Source organism: Phascolarctos cinereus, unplaced genomic scaffold (genome assembly GCF_003287225.1).
Source record: "Phascolarctos cinereus isolate Bilbo 61053 unplaced genomic scaffold, phaCin_HiC Scaffold_3;HRSCAF=262, whole genome shotgun sequence".
Taxonomy (NCBI): Eukaryota; Metazoa; Chordata; class Mammalia; order Diprotodontia; family Phascolarctidae; genus Phascolarctos; species Phascolarctos cinereus.
The window spans coordinates 40,048,175-40,071,176 of NW_027555736.1; the positions used below are offsets into that span (position 1 = coordinate 40,048,175).

The 23,002-nt window shown below is 36.3% G+C and overlaps 1 protein-coding gene across 1 annotated transcript; it reads right to left on the reverse strand.

Annotated features, from left to right (window-relative positions):
* Positions 1-3,289: 3,289 nt before the first annotated feature.
* On the reverse strand, positions 3,290-5,448 carry LOC110214050 (beta-microseminoprotein E1-like). Its single transcript, XM_078150610.1, has 3 exons — positions 5,349-5,448; positions 4,378-4,483; positions 3,290-3,419 (listed from the first exon to the last, which is right to left on the reverse strand). The coding sequence occupies exons 1-3, from the start codon at positions 5,446-5,448 to the stop codon at positions 3,290-3,292; spliced, it is 336 nt and encodes a 111-aa protein (XP_078006736.1).
* Positions 5,449-23,002: the final 17,554 nt, after the last annotated feature.

The window sequence follows — 23,002 nt, forward strand, 5'->3', positions numbered from 1 at the left end:
AAAGTATCTTTGATCTGCATTCAGGCCCTACCACTTCTTTCTCTGGAGAGGGATGACACCTTTCATCATAAGTCCTACAAAATTATCTTGCGTCATTGTGTTGCTCAGAACAGTGAAGTTATTCATAGCGGATAATCATACAATATTACTGTTACTGTGCCCAATGTTCTCCTGGTTCTACTCATTTCATTTTGCATCAGTTCATGTAAGTATTTCCATGGTTTTCTGAGAGCATGTTGCTCACCATTTCTTAAAGCACAACAGTATTCAGTCACAATCATATACAGACCTAGTAGTCAAAGGATATGTATGATTTTAGCCACCACAAAAAGACCTGCTATAAATATTAGCATATAAATAGGTTCTCTCTCTCTCTCTCTCTCTCTCTCTCTCTCTCTCTCTCTCTCTCTCTCTCTCTCTCTCTGTCTCTCTCTCTCTCTCTCAAAATCTCTTTGTGGTACAGATCTAGTAGTTGTATTGCTGGGTATGCACAGTTTTATAGCCCTTCAGGCATAGTTCCAAATTGTTCTTCAGAATGGTTTGATCAGCTCACAATGCCCACAACAGTACATTAGTGGCCTAGTTGTCCCACATTCCTGCAACATTTATCATTTTCCTTTTTTCCTCATATCAGCCAATCTGATACACGTGAGGTGGTATCTCAGAGGTGTTTTAATTTGCATTTCTCTAATCAATAGTGATGCAGAACATTTTTTCATATAACTATAGATAGCTTTGATTTGTCTGAAAAATACCTGTTCATACACTTTGTCCATTTATCAATTAAGGAATGACTTGTGTTTTTACAAATTTGAGATATGAGGCCTTTTTCTGAAAAATTTGTTGTAAAAATGTTTTGCCCCAGTTTCCAGTTTTCCTTCTAATTTTGGTTGCATTACCTTTTTTGTAAAAAAAAAAAATTAACTTCAAATAATCAAATTTATCCAGTTGACATTTCATAATGCTCTCTATATCCTATTTGCTAATAAATTCTTCTCTTATCCAAAGATCTGACAGGTAAACTATTCCGTGTTCCCTAATTTGCTTATGGTACACCTTCATGTACAACTCACATACCCATTTTTACCTTATCTTGGTATATGATGTGAGAGGTTGGTCTATACCTACTTTCCGCCATACTGTTTTCCAGTTTTTCCAACAGTTTTTCTTAGATAATGAGTTTTTGTCCAAAATGCTTGGATCTTTCAGTTTATCAAACATTATATTACCACACTTATTTACCACAATGCCATTGATCCACCACACTATTTCTTGGCCACTAACAGATAGTTTGGATAATTACTGCTTTATAGTACATTTTGAGATCTTGTGCAGCTAGACTACCTTCCTTCACATTTTTTTCCTTAATTCCTTTAATATTATTGAACTTTTGTTCTTCCTGATGAATTTTGTTATTACTTTTTCTAGCACTATGCCATATTTTTGTTAGTTTGAATGGTAAAGCACTGAATAAGTATATTCATTTGGCTAGAATTGTCTTTTTTTTTATTATATCAGCTCCACCTACTCATGAACAATTGATACTTTTCCAATTTTTTAGATCTGATTTTGTGTGAAAAGTGTTTTCCAATTGTGTTCATATAATTCATGAGTTTGTCTCGGCAGGTAGACTCCCAAGTATTTGATATTGTCTACAGTTTTTTTTAAATGAAATTTCCCTTTCTATTCCTTGCTGCTGGATTTTGTTGGTAATATATAGAAATGCTGATGATTTCTGTGAGTTTGTTTTGTATCCAACTTTGCTGAAGTTATTAATTATTTTAACTACTTTTGGAGTTGATTCTCTGGGATTCCCCAAATATACTATCCTATCATCTTCAAAGAGTGATAGTTTTATTTCTTCATTGCCTATTCTAATTCCTTCAATTTATTCTTCTAGTCTTATTGCTATAGCTGGCATTTCTAGCACAATCTTTAATAATAGTTATGATAATGGGGATCCTTGCTTCACCCCTGATCCTCTTGGGAAGGCTTCTAGCTCATCCCGATTTCAAAAAATGCTTGCTTTTGGTTTCACATAAATACTATTTATCATTGGCAGAATGTTTTAGTAGCTATTTATGTTACTATAGCTTCTCAGTAAATGCCCTTTCTAAAAGCTGAAAGTTGATTGATATGGGAAGACGCACTAGATAGGGGCTCATGAACAGTTATAGAAACTACAACTCTTTAGACAACTCTAGAAATCTGAGGGAAGAAGTAATGTTCTTACCTCTGGGAAGCAAACCTGTCAGTGCTAAGTGAGTTTGGAGAGTGAGCTCCAGGGGGAGTGCCATAGGTATTTTTACCTTTCATTCTATCTTCAGAATTTATGACAGTATCTGTCCCATAGCAAGAGTTTAATCCATGCTTGTTCATTGATTTATTGTTAAGTACATAGGAAATGGAATTGATTGATTGATTACTGAATGAGAATTTGAACACAAGTTCTATAAATCTAAATATACCACTTTTTATATAATATCACACTATCTTGGTAGGAGTCTTATGGAAACTTTCCCAGCTTCGAGGCTGCCCTAAGTTGAAAGTGGGAGGGGCAAAAACTCTCATTCAGTTATTACTTCAAGGATACCAAAGAAATGCTTAAGCTGCCCATATATTATTTCTCATTCTCACTATCTGACTGAGCAGCCTCATTCTCTCCACCATATAGATGCTTGCTGTATTTTATGATACTACCTAACTGAAAGTCAGCATCACTGGTAAATATGCCACCTTGTACCTGTTAGGTATCTTGGCATTATTCCTTGGGTTATTTGTAATCGTGATCCTTCCAACATTGAGGGCCCAAGATTCTCATAGATTTGGGAGGTGAGTAGGAACAAACAAAAAAAACATATACTGTTTGAGCTCCAAAGTGTATGAATTAGGAAATATATGCCCCAGAGACAGATCAGAGAGTAAGATCCCACTTCTAAAGTGAATATGGACATTGTTTCTTTAAAAAGAAAAGGACAGATCTGTTTCATGCTATAAGACAATATATTTTCTTTGGGAATCAATCAGACAGCAGGTTAGAGGAGGTATGGTCACAAGCTAAATGCCTAGAGGATCTCGGAAGCCACTGAGATGGCACTTTGTGGTTTGAATCAGTGTACCTAACACTTTACAATACTTTCAATATAATTGAGATCTAAGGTAATGCTCACATGGTTCCCAGCCCCTGCTCCTCTGAATTCCAAGTAAAGGTCAATTACTTCAAGCCTTGACAAGTTCCATTGGAATACAATGACTTTGGCAGCAATATCTGGAGGAAGAGATGGAGTTATTAACCAATATACCATCTGACTTTACAGACTACAGAAGAATTGTCTTTCCGTACAACAGTAATCATACAGGTAAGCTGGTTCACAATTTCCTTGCAGTTGCGTTTGTCATAGTCTACAGGCCTCATCAACCTATTGGTGGAAAAAATTTGGGAAAAGATTAGAGTGGTCTTGAAAAATGATGAATAATTTATTAAGACTCTTACCCTTATTCCAGAAAGCCTCTGGTCATGTACCATGTGTCCTCCCCAACCACCTAATGAGCCATCTCAATCTACCCACAAGTATAGATGGAGAATACATCAGGTCTTAGGTGCTAGTTAGTGTGCACTAAAGCCCAGGGTCACAGTTAATAAGTGTCTGATTTTGGATTTAAATAGAAAAGAATAACAAGTCCTAGATTTCAAACTGGAATGGACCTTAGAAGTCACCAAGTTCAAACCCACCCCCTTTTTTTAAACTGATGATGAAACTGAAGCTGAGATTGCCCAAGATCACACAGATAACATGTATGTGCCTGAGGAAGGATTTTGACTCAGGTCTTCCCAACACCAAGCCCAATGCTTCATTCAGTGTTTCCCCTAGAGAGGTTAAAGTCTTGTTCTACTCTTTCCTGGTTGGATCACATCCAGAATATGATGTCCACTTCAGAGAGTAACATTTTAGGAAGGAAACTGATCATCTGGGGCACATTCACAGTAAAACAAAATGTGAATGAAAAATAATGTCACAAAAAGATCAATACAGGAATCATAGCCTGAACCTTCTGTCACAGGGAAGAGGGAATAGACTCTCTCAGCTTGCTTGGCCTCAGGGGACAGAGCTGAGAGCTGGGGATAGAGGCTGAGAAGAGTCTGGTTTTTTTTTTTTAATAAGTACGATGGGAGAAAAGCTTCCTAACCATGAGAACTCTGCAGAAGGAAAAAGAGCTGCCCTCACTGAAGGCCTTCAAACAAAGGTCTATTGGGAATTTGTTAAGTAGAGGTTTCTGGTTCTCAGATGGATTCTACTCCACAGTCCACAAGATCCCTTCCAGCTCAGAGATTCTGTCATTTTACATCTGTCTATTTAAGGTCAGCCTTGAACTCACATGCTGCAGCACTGTATTCCATATATTTCATCACATGTACAGAGGTCACATTTATTTAGCCATTGACTGCCAAACTCACGCATCGTACCATCAACATCCTTGCAACCTAAGATAGAACATGTGGCAAATCTTCTGTTAAACTGCAACTGATGCCTCTAGAAAAAGATTTTACTAAATACTTAAAGCCACCTTGAATTGTACCACACTAAACCATCCTAACAATGGATAATCTGGGCCACTTTTAAAGATCTCCAAAGAAGCTTCTACCATTTCCCTTGGCAAACTCCTCCAACAATTAACAACCCATTCAGTTAAGAACAGCTCTCAAGTCATTCCCCAAAACTTCAACGTGACAACTGGAAACATCTAATACACTAATTTGAAAAATAAGTGATAACAGAGCAATGGTTAGATATAAGCTCCATGAAGGCAGGGACTTTTTTTAGGATTTCTTTATTTTCCATCTTTCTTTCCATAATTAATTTCTTCTTTGTAGCTACAATCTTTTGCATACAGTAGATGGTTAATAGATGCCTGTTGAATTGAGTGATTAAGTATCTAAGTGCTCGAGGCACAGAGAGGGCTATAGTTTGCCCAGCATTACAAAGCTTGTCAGAAACACGATTTAAATCCAGATCTTCCAAACTTCAATCCTAGCTGTCTAATTACTAATGCATGTTACTCCTTAGAAATATATCATATGAAGAACATGAGGACAGACTCTTAATTATGTGATAGGAGGGAGATGATGGGGGAAGGACCTTACATGTATGTTTAGACAGGTGCCTCTTTTCTCCATCTCAGGCACATCTTTAGATTAAATCCATTTTGCTCACCTTTTGCTCACTACTTCCATGGGTCTTGGCTCCAATGGACACAGATAGGCCATTTAAGTTTGCCCCAGTCACTTTTCCTACTAACCAAATCCTCCTGTTCCTAAAGACAGGAAACAGTTGTAAACAAAGATTTACCTTGTACTGAACCCCTTGAAGCGATCTCCAAGCCAATAAATGTGCACTGAGCATCACAAAATGCCACAAAGATAGCCAAGGAAAGGAGACCACTTAGCATGGTTTTCTATTGGAAAAAAAAAAAGGAAAAAAATGATTGAAGTGGTTCAAGTGGGGAAATGGCTAAAATTTTTATTTTTTAAAGTTTTATAGCTGCCTTCACATTTTATTCCACAGTCACTACCCAATATACAATATCTTCCTGGCAATGGACTCTTCCTTTGTAATAGCAAAGTCTGCAAGGGGGCACAGTGAATAAGGCATTGAACATGGAGTAAGGAAGTCTTGAGTTCAATCTGGCCTCAGACATTAACTGTGGGACCCTGGGCAAGTCACTTAGCCTGTCTGCCTCAGTTTCCTCATTTGTAAAATGGGGTCAATATTTGCCTCCCAGTATTATTATAAGGATTAAATGAGAGAATATTGAAAAAGTGCTATTACCTAAAATAGTCAAGCAAAACCAACCAACTCAGTTAAACAATTATGCCTCATAGGATCCCAGGATCATAGATGTAGAACTATAAAGAAACTTAGAGATCATTGAGTCTAGCACCTTCATTTTACAGATGAGGAAACTAAGGCCTTGACAGGACCCTAACAAGACTCTGGCTTGGTCAGAGACCACAAGCTAGTGGATGAGGCTTGGTTCTAGCCTTTGTCATGCTGACTCCAAATATCCACTGTACCTCTGTTTATTATACCTTCTACATCCATAGTCACCCATTTTTTCTGACAAGAGGAGACAAATGCTGTGTGGCCCACAGCAAGCGACATTTTGCCTCTGCTTGCCTCAGTTTCCTGCATTGTAAAATAGAGGCAATAGCAGCTACTTCCCAGGAGTGTGGTGAGGATCAAATGAGATAGTCACTAAAAAAAACACTTAACATCGTGCCTGGTACATAGTAGATGTAATATAAATGCTAGCTCTTCTTACTGCATAAACCATATTGCATAATAGCATGTTAATGCTATTCCTAGTATTAATAAACACATTTTGTCTCCCATCCTTTGGAAACTAAATTGATCGTTGCATTTCATCTGAGATCAGAAGACTTTTAGCGGTTCTTTTATTTCCATTTCCATCAGTACACTGATTTTGTAAATTGTTTTCCTGAGCCTGCTTTCTTCTCTCTGCATCAATTCCTTTAGGTCTTTCCGTGTTTTTCTGATTTCTTCATATTTGTCATTTATTAAAGGACAATAACGTTCCATTACACAACTCCTGGGTCACTGTCTTCATAGCTGATTGTTGTTGCTGGGCTGATTCACAGGCCTGAATGGGAGGAGGTCCTGAGGAGTATTCATTCAGCAGCTGGTCTGGACTGACATCCACCTGCTCCATCATAAGAATATTGTGACTTGGAAAGTTTGCTAACCTTACACAACTGCATTAAATGAAGCTTGCTAACCTCACATCCCAAACACTAAGTGCAGCCAACCAAGGCACTTGTTGGGAATGTAGGAACTTCCTAGGTCAATCAGTAGTCAGAGAAGCAGGCCAATATTTGGTCAAATATGGAGTCCCATTGGCCAGCTTGGGCCTAGAAATAGGCTTACTTGGTGTTTTCTTGGCAGAGATTCTTTCATGCTTTGCATTTCCTTCTCCAGCTCATTTCACAGAAGAGGAATCAAGGCAAATAGAGATTAAATGACTTGCCCAGGCTCACATAGTTAGGAAGTGTCTGAGGCCTGATTTGAAATGAGGTCTTCCTGTTTCTAGACCCACACTCTATCCACTTTGTCACCTAGTCTCCCCTTCTCCAGCAAAAAAAAAAAAGAAGAAGAAGATAAGTTGAGTGAGATTTATTTTATTCCTCTTCTTAATCTTCCTCCTTCATTCTAACTTGGTATAGTACAATCTGGGCATATGAATGGCTCCTTTTTCATGTTTTTCTAAAGAAAAGCCCAATTAAACAGTGTGAGTAAGATGGCTAGCTCACCCTTAAGATCTCACTTATCAGTCTAGAGAGACTTAGATTTTTAATTCTGATTGTCACCATTTCAATATTTATTTCTTTTAAACCAATTAAGTTTTAATGCCACAAAAATTAAATTTAACAGTTTGAGGGGCACACATTTAATCCCCTGTGTGTCACTTTAATGTATGGCTTACTTAGTGGGAGACAAGTTGAGTAAATTTTGGGTCTATACATAGCAGGACAATTTAGTGAGATTCTTTTGTGCATTGGAGCAAGGAGATTTTGTCAGGTGCTTTTAACTTTTGAAGGGGCTGAGAAAGATGGTTCACATTTACAGGTTGGTGGCAGGGGTTGATGGGTGTGAGGAAAGGCTGAAATGAGCTTCCCAGCTTATCTTAATAGTTTTGGAAGACAATAATAATATGGCCAGCACCATATATAATAATACTATGACACATATGTACTATATATGTTTATGTAATAGCTAGCATTTATATAGAAATTTAAGGTTTCCAAAGCGATTTACACAAATTATTTCCTGTGATCCTCACAACAATTCTGGAAGATAGGACTATTACTGTCCCCTTATTTCAAATGAGGAAAAAGCATAATTGGAACACAAGTTTTCCTGATTCTAGACTCAGCTCTCTATCCACTGGGCAACCAAGATGCCTTTGATTACTTGCTAATTTCCAGAAATTCACATCTGTATTTTGATTCATGCCAACTTATTAAAATTGTCAAGTTCCACAAATCCTATTAGCATAATGACTTCTCTGTCTTGAGTTGATTTCATCCACACCCATTATTTCATGGAGGAATAGATTCTTCACCAGAGGCAAAAATTCATCACAACCCTTACAATCATTGTATCCGATGCTATAATTCTTATTGGGTTCCTCCAATGGACAGCAGAACTGCCTCTGACTGGGAAGGGCCATGTCCACAGTTTTAGTTTGTATTTATCTCTTTCTGCATACTTGTTGCTACAATTTGTTCTGGCTGTATATGAAGTTTTTTCAACATCTCCAACATCAGATTTGATATCTTCCCAGTTTCAACTTAAAATTGTAATGCTTCTGGAAAGATGATATTTGTAACTCATGAGTCCTTTGTAGTTATTAGAGTAGTTGGAGGGAAAAAATTACATGTATAGATAGACAGACAGACAAACAGACAGATAGATAGATAGATAGATAGATAGATAGATAGATAGATAGATAGATAGATAGATAGATAGATAGAGGGCACAGGGTAAGTTGAAGATGAAGGGGTGATATCTGAAGAATAAAATTAAGGGGGGAGAGAGGACTATATGGACAGGAGAAAGGGAGAGGTAGAATGGGGTAAATTATCTCACATAAAACAAACAAGAAAAGGCTTTTACAGTGGAGAGGAAATGGGGGGAAGGTGAGAGGGAATGAGTAAATCTTATTCTCATCAGATTCAGCTTACGGAGAAAATAACATACATACTCAATTAGGTATGGAAATCTATCTTACCCTACAAAAAATAGGGGGGGAGGGGACAAGAGAGCAAGAGGATGATGGAGGGGAGGGCAGATTGGGGAAGGGGTAATCAGAAGGAAACATTTCTAGAGAGGGACAGGGTCAAAAGAGAGAATAAGAATAAGTGAGGGACAGGATAGGATGAAGGGAAATATATTTGGTTTTTCACAGCATGACTACTATGGAAGTGTTTGCATGACTACACATGTATAACCTGTATCAAGTTGCTTGCCTTCTCAATGAGAGTGGGTGGGGAAGGAGAAAGGGAGAGAATTTGGAACCCAAAATTTAAAAAAAAAAAAAGATTTAAAAAAATTTGTTTTTACAAGCAACTGAGAAATAAGATATACAAGAAATGAGGTATAGAAATCTATCCTGCCCCACAGGAAAATTGAAGGTAAAGGGGACAAGAGAAGGGGGGTAAAGATAGAAGGGAGGGCAGAATAGGGGTATTCAAAATGCATGCCATTTTGAAATAGGGTGAGGGATGAGATGGGGAGAAAATTTAGAACTCAAAATCTTGTGGAAGTGAATATTGAAAACTAAAAATAAATTAATTAATTGTAAAAAAAATTGTAATGCTTCACAATTTTACTTCAATTCCAGATTAGCATTTGCCCCCTCCCATCTAATGATGCGTGTGAGGTGTCATTGTGGTCCAGGTTCTCAGCCCCAGCAAGGCTGAAAAATGCAAAAGTAGCCAACCTTGCCTTGGTGTCTTTTCAGGGGCTCTGAGAGAGTTCATGGTATATTAGGATAATAGTTCTAAAACCAGAAAGACCCTTAGAGGTCACATAGTCATAGGACAAGAGGGAGGGACCAGAGATAGTAGAGAGGAGAGTGAAGAAATCAAGTCAGGAGCATGACAAATACTTAAGGGGTTGCTTAAAGGACGGGTTCTTCACCTTTTTCTGTCACAGACCCATGGGGTTATCTGGCAAAGCCTATGGTCCCCTACTTAAAATCATGTTTTTGAGTGCATAAAATCGAGAGGATTGATTACAGAGGAAACCAAGTATAAAAAATTATATTTATGTATAATTGCTATGTATTTAATGTATATAATTGGAATAAATCTATAGAAAACTATATGACATGTATTTATAAATGCCATATAAAAGATGTCACATATAAATATAAATAAATTAAAATATATATAAATAATATACATATCACATAGAAATATATATTTCTATATGATACATATTTATATATCAATTATCCTGAAACCAATTATTCTTCAACTTGAGCCTTAGACATTTGCAGCCTGTGTGACCTTGGGCAAGTCATTTGGCCCTGTTTGCCTCAGGTTCCTCATTTGCAAAATGAGCTGGGACTTCCACTTCTGGGAGTCAAGATGGCAGAGTGAAAAGGTAGTCGCTCTCACTCTCCCCTCTCAACCTCTGAAAACCCAGAAAATATCACCCCAGAAAAAAAAACCTGAAAACACCTGAACTAGAAGAAAGATGAGGACCAGCAGTGCAGCAGCCCAGCAAACGGGTCTCCCAGTGCCTCAGCAGAAATAAGGCAGGCAGAACTACAAGGGACCCCAGGCGATAAGTACCCTGCAGCATTCATCTGAAAGGAGGTGAAGAGAACAACCTAAAGGTTTCCTAAAGCCCTGGCCTTGCTGATTCCAACCCAACACCAGGTGAGCTGACTGGAGCCCTGCAGCCTCCAATTGTGAAGATATCCTGAAGCCCAGGGGGTAGAACAGGCAAACACCAACACCTGGACCTCAGAGTGCCTCAGCGGGGGAGGGGAGGAACCGATGAAAACCAGCTCAGAAAACCACCAGGTGCTTGGCACTCTACACAAAGGAATCTCCCAGTGCATTAGCAGAAACGAGGGAGACAACACTGCAGGGGCCCCAGGCAGATAAACACCCTGCAGCACCCATCTAAAAGGAGCTGAAGAAAGCTAAAGGAAAGGAAAAGCAGGCAACCTAGAATTGCCTGAAAGTTCCAGCCTTGCTGATTCCAGCCCAACACAGGTAAGCTGCCAGAAACCTACAGCCTCCAATTGCCAGCATAAGAGGCCCCAGCACACAAAGCCAGTGACCAAGACCTAGGCTCCCAACACAAGAAGCTTGGGTCAGTACCCTCTGTTCCCCAGCAGGAGAGCTCAATCTCTTTAAAGGCCAGGGAATAAAGAAACACCATGAGTAAAAAGAAACATACCATAGATTCATATTATGAGAAGAGTGAAGATCAAGACAGAAATTCTGAAGAGGACAACATTGTCAACAAACCCACATCTGCAACAACAAAAGGGAATATGAACTGGTCTGAAGCCCAAAAAGCCTTCTTAGAAGAGCTCAAGAAGGATTTTAATAGTCAAATGAGAGAGGTAGAAGAGTCCTTCAAAAACACAATTGGCCAATTGGAAAAAAAATACACTGAAGAAAACAAGTCCCTAAAAAACACAATTGGCCAATTGAAGAAGGAAGTACAAAAACTAACAGAAGAAAACAATCTGTTAAAAACTAGAATTGGACAAATGGAAACTAATGTCTCTATGAGAGAGCAAGAATCAGTCAAACAGAAACAAAAAAATGAAAAAATAGATGAAAAGTAAAATACCTCATCAGTAAAACAACCGACCTGGAAAATCGACTCAGGAGAGACAATTTAAAAATTATTGGACTACCTGAAAATCATGATGAAAAAAGAGCCTGGACAGTATCTTTCAGGAAATCATAAAGGAAAACTGCCGAAGTCCTAGAACCAGAAGGGAAAATAACCATAGAAAGAATCCACCGATCACCACCTGAAAGAGATCCCAAATTGGCAACACCAAGGAATATAATAGCAAAATTCCAAAATTACCAGATGAAAGAGAAGGTGCTGCAAGCAGCCAGAAAGAAACAATTTAAATATCATGGAACCACAGTCAGGATTACACAGGACCTTGCAGCTTCTACATTAAAAGACCCAGGGCATGGAACATGATATTCCATAAGGCAAAGGAGCTTGGAATGCAGCCAAGGATCAATTACCCAGCAAAAATGAGCATCATTTTTCAAGGGAGGAGGTGGATATTCAATGAAATAGGAGACTTCCAAACTTTCCTGATAAAAAGACCAGAGCTCAACAAAAAATTTGATCTTCAAGTACAGGACTCAAGAAGGACTAAAAAGGTAAATGGGACAGAAAGATACAATATGTTGTTAATAAGGGGGGGCTGTTTAAACCCTACAAGGGAATATGACTTGCAACCCTTGAGAACTGTATTGTTATTACACCATGTTAAAGGAGTATACATAAAGAGGGTGGATATTAGTTGACTTTGATGTAATGATAAAAAAAAACTAATCAAGTGGGTTAAATGGATCCAAATAAGTGGATCAATCTGATCTTAGAAAATGTACTGAGAAAAGGAGGCAGACAAGGGTAAATTACATTACAGGAAAAGACACAAAATCCTATTACAGCAGAGGGAAAGAAGGGGGGGGAGCATTGTTTGAACCTTACTCTCATCAGATTTGGCTCAAGAAGGGCATAACATAATCAGTTAGGTATAGAAATCTAACTTGCCCTATAGGCAGTAGGAGGGAAAAGGGGAAAGAAAAGGGAGGGGGAAGAAAAGGAGGGGAAAGAAGGAGGGAAGAAGCAGTAAGAGTAAAGGGGAAGAAAAGGGAAAGGGATAATAAAAGGGGGAGGGACTGAAGGAGGCGTGGTCAAAAGCAAAACACTAGTGAAGGGGAAAGGAAAAAGGAGAAAGAAAAGCATAAATGGGGGGAAAGGATGGAGAAAAAGACACAGATAGTAATCATAACTGTGAATGTGAATGGGATGAACTCTCCATAAAACAGGAAACGGATTGCAGAATGGATTAAAAACCATAATCCTACAATATGTTGTTTACAGGAAACACATTTGAAAAAGAGTGACACATACAGGGTAAAGGTAAAAGGCTGGAGCAGAATATATTATGCTCAGCTGAAGTAAAAAAAGCAGGGGTAGCAATCCTGATCTCAGACAAAGCAAAAGCAAAAATAGATCTAATCAAAAGAGATAAGGAAGGAAACTACATCCTGCTAAAAGGCACCATAGACAATGAAGTAATATCATTACTAAACATATATGCACCAAATGGTATAGCATCCAAATTCTTACAGGAGAAGTTCAGGGAGTTACAGGAAGAAATAGACAGCAAAACTATACTAGTGGGGGACCTGAACCTCCCCTCTCACACTAGATAAGTCTAACCACAAAATAAACAAGAAGGAAGTTAAGGAGGTGAATAGAACATTAGAAAACTTAGGTATGATAGACCTCTGGAGAAAACTGAATGGGGATAGAAAGGAATATACTTTTTTCTCAGCAGTACATGGCACATACACAAAAATTGACCATGTACTAGGGCATAAAAACCTCACAATCCAATGCAGAAAGGCAGAAATATTAAATGCATCCTTTTCAGATCATGATGCAATAAAATTATATGTAATAAAGGGCCATGGAAAGATAGACTAAAAAATAATTGGAAACTAAATAATCTAATCCTAAAAAATGATTGGGTCAAACAACAAATCATAGAAACAATCAATAATTTCATTCAAGAGAATGACAATAATGAGACAACATACCAAAACCTATGGGATGCAGTGAAAGCAGTTCTTAGGGGAAGTTTTATATTCTAAATGCTTACATAAATAAATAGAAAAAGGAGATTAATGAATTGGGCATACAACTAAAAAAACTAGAAAAAGAACAACTTAAAATCCTCAACTAAACACCAAATTAGAAATATTGAAAACCAAAGGAAAAATTAATAAAATTGAAATTAAGAAAACTATTGAACTAATAAATAAAACTAAGAGCTGGTTTTATGAAAAAACCAATAAAATAGATAAACCTTTGGTTAATTTAATTAAAAAAAGAAAGAAGAAAACCAAATTACTAGTATCAAGAATGAAAAGAGCAAGCTATCACCAAGGAAGAGGAAATTAAAACAATAATTAGGAATTATTTTGCCCAACTATATGCCAACAAATTTGACAATCTTAGTGAAATGGATACATATTTACAAAAATATAAATTGCCCAGATTAACTGAAGAGGAAGTAAAATACTTAAATAACCCCATCTCAGAAAAAGAAATTGAACAAGCCATTGATGAACTCCCTAGGAAAAAATCTCCAGGGCCAGATGTATTTACATGCAAATTCTATCAAACATTTAAAGAACAATTAATTCCAATACTATATAGACTATTGGGAAAATAGGTGAAGAAGGAGTGTTACCAAATTCTTTTTATGATACAAATATGGTGTTGACACCTAAACCAGGAAGAGTCAAAATAGAGAAAGAAAATTATAGACCAATTTCTCTAATGAATATAGATGTAAAAATTTTAAACAAAATACTAGCAAATAGATTGCAGCAACTTATGACAAGAATAATACACTATGACCAGGTAGGATTTATACCAGCAATGCAGGGTTGGCATATCAACACCAAAACCAACAGAAACCACGTGATCATCCCATTAGATGCAGAAAAGGCTTTTGATAAAATACAACATCCATTCCTATTAAAAGCACTAGAAAGCATAGGTATAAATGGAGTCTTCCTTAAAATAATAAATAGCATATATCTAAAACCTTCAGCAAGCATTATATGTAATGGGGACAGGCTAGAAGCATTTCCAATAAGATCGGGGTGAAACAAGCATGTCCATTATCACCACTGTTGTTCAATATACTGGAAATGTTAGCTTTAGCAATAAGAGAAGAAAAAGAAATTGAAGGCATTAGAATAGGCAGAGAAAAAACAAAGCTATCACTCTTTGCAGATGACATGATGATATACTTAGAGAATCATAGAGAATCAAGTAAAAAACTACTTGAAATAATAAACAACTTTAGCAAAGTTGCAGGCTATAAAATAAATCCACCATAAATCATCAGCATTTCTATATATTACCAAAAAGCCCAACAGCAAGAGATAGAAAGAGAAATCCCATTTAAACTTACTGTAGACATTATAAAATATTTAGGAGTCTACCTCCTGAAACAAACCCAGGAACTCTATGAACACAATTACAAAACACTTTTCACACAAATAAAATCAGATCTAAATAATTGGAAAAACATCAGTTGCTCATGGGTAGGCCGAGCTAATATAATAAAAATGAGAATTCGACCTAAGCTAATTTACTTATTCAGTGCCATACCAATCAAACTACCAACAAATTATTTTATAGAATTAGAAAAAATAATAAGATTCATTTGGAAGAACAAAAGGTCCAGAATATCAAAGGAACTAATGAAAAGAAATGCAGGGGAAGGTGGCCTAGCAATTCCAGATCTTAAATTGTATTATAAAGCAGCAATCATCAAAACTGCTTGGTACTGGCTAAGAAATAGGGAGGTGGATCAGTGGAATAGGTTAAATATGCAAGACACAGTAGTCAATGACTATAGTAATCTATTATTTGATAAACCCAAAGACCCCAGCTTCTGGGATAAGAACCCACTCTTTGAAAAAAACTGCTGGGAAAACTGGAAAAGAGTATGGCAGAAACTAGGCATAGACCCAAATCTCACACCATATACCAAAATAAAGTCAAAATGGGTTCATGACTTAGATATAAAGGCTGATACCATAAGTAAACTGGGAGAACAAGGAATAGTTTACCTATCAGATCTATGGAGAACAGAAGAATTCATGACCAAACAGGAGATAGAGAACATTATGAAAAGCAAAATGGATAATTTTGATTACATTAAATTGAAAAGTTTTTGCACAAACAAAGCCAATGCAACTAAGATTAGAAGGAAGGTAGAAAATTGGGAAAGAATTTTTACAAGTCTCTCTGATAAAGGCCTCATTTCTAAAATATATAGAGAATTAAGACAAATTTATAAGAACACAAGCCATTCCCCAATTGATAAATGGTCAAAGGATATGAACAGACAGTTCTCAGATGAAGAAATTAAAGCCATCTATAATCATATGAAAAAATGCTCTAAATCATTATTGATTAGAGAAATGCAAATCAAAACAACTCTGAGGTACCACATCACACCTATCAGATTGGCCAACATGACAAAAGGAAAATGATAAATGTTGGAGAAGATGTGGGAAAATTGGAGCACTAATACATTGTTGGTGGAGTAGTGAAAAGATCCCAACATTTTGGAGAACAATTTGGAGCTATGCCCAAAAGGCTACAAAAATGTGCATACCCTTTGATCCACCAATAACACTTCTAGGGCTATATCCCAAAGAGATCAACAAATGGGAAAAGGACCACATGTACAAAAATATTCATAGCAGCTCTTTTTGTGGTGGCAAAGAATTGGAAATTGAGAGGATGCCCATCAATTGGGGAATGGCTGAGCAAGTTGTGGTATATGAATGTAATGGAATACTATTGTGCTATAAAAATGATGAACAGACTGACTTCAGAAAAACCTGGAAAGACTTATATGGTCTGATGCTGAGTGAAGTGAGCAGAATCAAGAGAACTTTGTACACAATAACAGCCACGTTATGCAATGACTAATATTGTTAAGCTGAACCCTTCTCAGCATTACAAGGATCTAAGACATCTCCAGAGGCCTTGGATGGAAAATGCTGTCCACATGCAAAGAAAGAACTATGGAAGTTGAATCGCTATCACTTATTTTTACCTTCTGTTGAGTTTTGTTTCATCTTTCTGATGGTTCCTCCTATTGGTTTTAATTATTACTTACAACTTCACTAATGTGAAAATATGTTTCATGGGTATGTAAATGTAAAGCCTATATCAGATTGTGCACCATCTTGTGGAGGGTGGGGGGGAGGAAGGGGAGAAAAATTTTCAACTCAAAAGCAGATGGAAGTGATTGTTGATAAATCAAAATAAATTAATAAAAATTTTTTTTAAAAAAAGTAAAATAAGCTGGAGAGGACAATGGCAGACATTCCATTGTCTTTGCCAAGAAAACCCCAAATGGGGTCACAAAGAGTCTGACCTAACTTGAAAATGACTGAACAACAACAACAAAACATTGAGAATATTGTTCATCAAATTATCTATTGTAACAACCAATTATGCAATTATATAGAAACATTTTATAAACATATATACATATATATGTAAAAAACATAGACATCAGATTAGGGGTTCCTGCCTTACAGGAAGATAAGAATTTGTTTTTAGGCAATTGGGGTTAGGTGACTTGCCCAGGATCACACAGCTAGTAAGTGTCAAGTGTTTGGTCTGAGGCTGGATTTGAACTCAGGTCCTCCTGACTTCAGGGCCGGTGCTCTATCCACAGCACCACCTAGCTGCCCCTGATAAGAATTTATTTGATACCTTTAAGTAGATTTTAAAATTTTTTGACATATGTTTTGCTCTTATATTGACTTTATTTCTTCATGAAACCTTTGTCCACTGAAGCTATACTTTGTAAATAACAATAATATTCATAATAATAATAATAAACATCAAAAAAGGGAAGAAAAATATTAGTTTAGTAAAACTAGCCAACTTATTAACTGAGACTAATAATATCTGCCATACCTCAACATTCCTCATGTTGAGGAATATAGGAAGAGAGAGTGATACATTTTCTCACCTCTTCTTCTAGGACAAGCTTGGGCATCATAGGAACACAAGTCATTATTATATAACTCAATTTCTGTTTTTATTCTTTCCATTTACATTGTTATAGTCATATATGTTGGGGATTATTTTCTGAGCTCTGCTTACTTTCCTCTGCATCTAGTTGTAAAAGAGAACACAAAGATCCTGAGTTACAGAAAAGCGAAGGAAATACATTCCAATATGGCTTGGGTCAATAAATAGAGGTGGCAGGTGGAATGGGAAGTCTTCTTTCATCCTGCTCCCTCTAGTTTTATTGTTCTTTCATTTTTTGATTTGCCTTTTATTGAAGCTGGAGAACCTGGGTCTCTTTTGTGTGTATGTAGTAGCCATTGTCTTCTGGTAATGTTATTGTATAGGTTCCATTAGGCCCAATCCTGCTTGTGTTACATTTTTTTAAGCATGGACTCTTCAGTATGTGAATGTGGTGTATGGACTTTGTAGGATGTGTATCTCTGAAGTCTCATATGGTCAGTCTTTTGGTCTCTGGTATTATGCCTTTTCTTCTTTCTGCTTTCAGTTTCTGGGTTTTACCTCTTTAGGAAACCCACTGGTCTCTTTGGCTCCTATGTGCTAGGTTCAGTGCTTAGAAAACCCCTTCCTGATAAGGGTGGGCTAAGAACTCTTTAGTCATAAACAAGGCTATGAGCCACTACACTTAATTAAGGTTCAAAGAAAGGGAGAATGTCTCAGATTAAGATGAAGTCTATTTTTGGAACTCTAAATCACTAGTGTTGAGTCCTATTCCTTTGTCTCAGATAGCTATTTGACTTAAGGTTAAAAAAGCCTTCTAATGCTCATCATTTTTTTCTTGCCAACTTGTACTCCTTTATAGTCATTTCATGGACAACTCTTTCAACAAATCACAAAGGTTTATCTGAGTCTGAGATATTCCTTCCCCAGCTTTTTGGGGTTTTTTTTGTTTTTAAGCCTGAGATGATTTTTGGTCTTCCATGCAAATGAAAGGGAGGAGGAAAAGCAAAGAAAAAAAACAAATGGAGGTGTTTCAAGACACTGTACTCCACCTGAATTCTTTGTTTGAAGTTTTTGCCCTTATTATCTATGTGTCTTCCCAGGACTTTTATACACTTTATTTGTATACATGCGTAATCAGATTATGAGCTGCCATTGAAGAGAATTGGCCCCCTGACTAAGCCCCAAATGCTCATCCTGATAATTTGGCTCAGAGGTTCACCCTGTTTTAACCTCCTCAGAACTCTATCCAGATAAGAAGTTAGTTAGTCTCTCGCTCTAGCATTTCCCAGTCATCTACGTTTTCATGCATTCCTAATTAAAAGGCCAGAGCTAAATGAAAAATTTGACCTCCAAAAGGGAAACATAAAAAGGGGAAAAAAATAAACAAGAAACAAAATATAAGAAATTCAATAAGGTTAAACTGTCTATGTTTCTATATGGCAAGATAATATTTGTAAGTCTTTAAAATTGTATTACTAAAAGAGCAATTAGAAGGAGTATATATAGACAGAGGATGTGGATATAAGGTGACTTTGATGGAATGGCACTCTGAAAAAAAAAACAAAATAAAGGTTTGAGAAGGAAATTTCCCTGGAAGAAGAAAAAGGGAGGATATTGAATGGAATAAACTATCCCACATAAAAGAGGCATGAAAGACATATTATAACGGAAGGGAAGATGAATGGTGGGTCATGGGCAAAGCTTAAACCTTATTCTCATCAGAATTGGCTCAAAGAGGGAATAATGTACACATTCAGTTGAATACAGAAATCTGTCTTACATTATCAGGAAGTAAAAAGAGGCAGGGATAGTAGAAGGAGAAGAGGAGACTGAAAAAGAAAGGATAGGTTACAGAAGGTGGTGATTAGAGGTGAAACACTTGTGAGGAGGGAAAGGGTAGAGGGTAAAAGAGAGAAAAGGATAAACAAGGATAAACAAATGGCATGGGGGGAGAGAGATACACAGTTAATTGTCATAACTATAAATGTGAAAGGAATGAACTCACCCATAAAACAGAAGATGATAGCAGAATGGATTAAAAACCAGAATCCTACAATATGTTGTTTACAAGAAACACATTTGAAACAGAGAGATACACACTGGGTAAAAGTAAGAGGCTGGAGCAAAATTTATCATGCTTCAGCTGAAGCAAAGAAAGCAGGGGTAGCAATCTTGATCTCAGACAAAGCAAAATCAAAATAGATCTACTTAAAAGAGATAAGGAGAGAAACTATATCTTGCTGGAAGGTACCATAGAAAATGAAGTCATATCAATACTAAACATATACACACCATATGGTATAACATCTAAATTTTTTAAAAAGAAGTTGAATGAGTTACAGGAGGAAATAGATAAAACTATATTAGTGTGGGACCTCAACTTCCTACTTTCAGAACTAGATAAATCTAACCATAAAATAAACAAGAAATAAGATAAAGAGGTGAATAAAATTCTGGGAAAGTTAGATATGTTAGACCTCTGTAGCAAATTTAATAGGAATAGAAAAGAATATACCTTTTTTCTCAGCAGTACATGGCAACTACACAAAAATTGACCATATATTAGGACATAAAAACCTCACAACCAAATGCAAAAAAAGCAGAAACAGTAAATACATCCTTTTCAGGTCATAACTCTATCGAAATTATGTTCAGTAATGGGTAATGGAAAGAGATTAAAATTTAATTGGAAATTAAATAATTAATCCTTAAAAGAAGTGGGTCAGAGAACAAATCTGAGAAACAATTTAAAAAATTACATTAAAGAAATGACAACAATGATACAATATCCCACATTTGTGAGATGCAGGCAAAGTGGTACTTAGGGGAAAATTTATATCTCTAATTTATTACATCAATGAAATAGAGTAAGAGCAAATCAATGAATTGGGCATGCAACTGAAAAAATCTAGAAAAAGAACAGATTTAAAATCTCCAAGTACACACCAAATTGGAAATCCTGAAAATCAAAAGGGAGATTAATAACCCTGAAAGTAAGAAACCCATTGAACTAATATATAAAACTAGAAGCTGGTTTGATGGGAAAAAAATTAACAAACTAGATAAAGTATTGATTAATTTGATTCAAAAAAGGAGAGAAGAAAACCAAATTATTAGTATCAAAAATGAAAAGGGTGGATTAACCACCAATGAAGAGGAAATTAAGATAATTGTTAGGAACTATTTTGCCCAATTATACACCAGTAAATTTGACAATCTAAAGGAAATGGATGAATGTCTATAAAAATATAAATTATCCAGATGAACAGAAGAAATAAAATATTTAAATAACCTAATCATAGAAAAAGAAATTGAACAAGCCATCAATGAGCTTCCCAAGGAAAAATCCCCAGAACCAGATGGATTCACAAATTAATTCTGCCAAATATTTAAAGATCAGTTGATTCCAATACTATATAAACTATTTCAAAAAATAGGTGGAGTCCTACTAAATTCCTTTTGTGACACAAATATGGTGCTGATGCCTAAACCAGGAAGAGCCAAAACAGAGAACGAAAATTATAGACCAATTTCGCTACTGAACATTGATGCAAAAAAAAAACCTGGAAAGACATGTGAAGTGATACATAGTTCAGTGAACAGAACTAGGAGAATGTTATACACAGTAATAGCAATATTTTTTGATGAAGAACTGTGAATAACATAGCTATTCTCAGCAATACAATGATCCAAGACAATCCAAAAGGACTAATGATGGTGCATACTATTGACCTCCAGAAAAAGAACTGATATTGTTACAGAGTACAGACTGAAGCATGCTATTTTTTCCTTTCCTTTTTTTCCTTTTTTTCTTTTATTTCAATCTTCTTGTACAAAATGACTAATATGTATAACCTACATATGATTGCATACCATCGGGGGGTGGGGAAGGAGGCAAAGAGGAATGGAATTTAGAACTCAAAACCTCGATTAAAAATGCAAAAAATAACCCTGAAGGTCTTATTCAACAACGATCAGTTTAGAAGTTGCGTAAAGACCAACGGATGAACATAGACTATCAATCAATGAGCCTTTGTTAAACACCTTCTATATACCAGGCACTGTGCAAGGCTCTTGGGCTAAAGAAATGAAAAGGGAGACATGCAAAAATGCAAAGTAATAGAAGGTAGGGAATGAGTTAACTAGAGAGGGCAGGAAAAGTGATGTATGAACTGAGCCTTGAAGGAAGCTGGGTATTTTATTTATATACACATATACATATACATGTATAATATGCAATATAACTATAATTATGTATACTACAATATTATATAGAATATAATTGTATATACTATCTTTTTACATTTAAATATAACAATTATGATATCTATCTTTTGGTCTATCTATCTTGTTTGTGCATAATTGTTTGCATGTTGTCTCTCCCATTAGACTGTGGACTCCTTGAGAGCAGTGACTGTGGGGGTGGGATGGGGATACATGTATATACATATGTGCATGCAAATGGTAAACACATAGGGCCTATGTATATATGTGTATATGTATGTATTGGTTCTATATATACCCATATATACTATATATGTATATGTATATGTATGTGTATATGTATATGTATATGTATATGTATATGTATATAGTATATATGTGTATATGTATGTATTGGTTCTATATATACCCATATATACTATATACATATACATATACATATACATATACATATACATATACATATACATATACATATACACATACATATACATATACATATACATATACATATACATATACACATTTTATATAAATATATGTGTGTGTGATATATATCTCATATATATGTGTACACATACATATCTCCATCTCTATCTATCCAAGGTAATTTGTAGATGAGCAACAGAAGGAAGACACTAATATTAAGGGAATGTCTTTTTGATTTGACTTTACTTGCTTTCAGTGGACTGAAGCGTTAGTATATAACACTTATGAGAATGAAGAAATAGAACATATTCTGTGAGTTGAGGCACACTGGGAACAGTGTCAGGGGAAGAAGAGAAGAACATTGCATTTTTCTCATAAAGATAATAGCTTGTAAGATTTCTGCAACAATCAAGGACTTTCGGCCTTCCTTCTCCAGCCTCCTACTGGGTCGGCTGCAGGCCTCCTGGGAATGCCCAAGTATGGTTTATATTACCTAATAAGTTTTAGATTGCCTCTGGTCTCATTAGTACTGCATCTCTCCCATTATACCATATATTAATGACTTGACTCTCAGTTGGTCTGGATTCTCTGGAGAACATCTGTTCTGTGGAAGTCAGCCTTCATAAAGCACAATGGTAAGTCATTCTATGCAGTCTGTTTAGTCATAAGGTGTCATTTGTGTTTATTTCTTTGTGTAGAAAATCATTTTGGCCTTTGTGGCCTTTCTGTGTTTTTTCTCCTCTGTCACAGAAGAGGATTTTAGATAGTAAGTTCAATGGGAGTCAGCATAGGAACATGACAGCTGGAGTTGATGCAGGAGACCTGAGTTCAAATTCTCGGTATTATGCCATAGGCAAGTCACCAGACTCTCTGAGCCTTAGTTTCCTCACATATAAAATGGGAATTTTAATACTTGCATCACCTACTTTGCCAAGTTGTTGTGAAGAAAGGACTTCACAGAC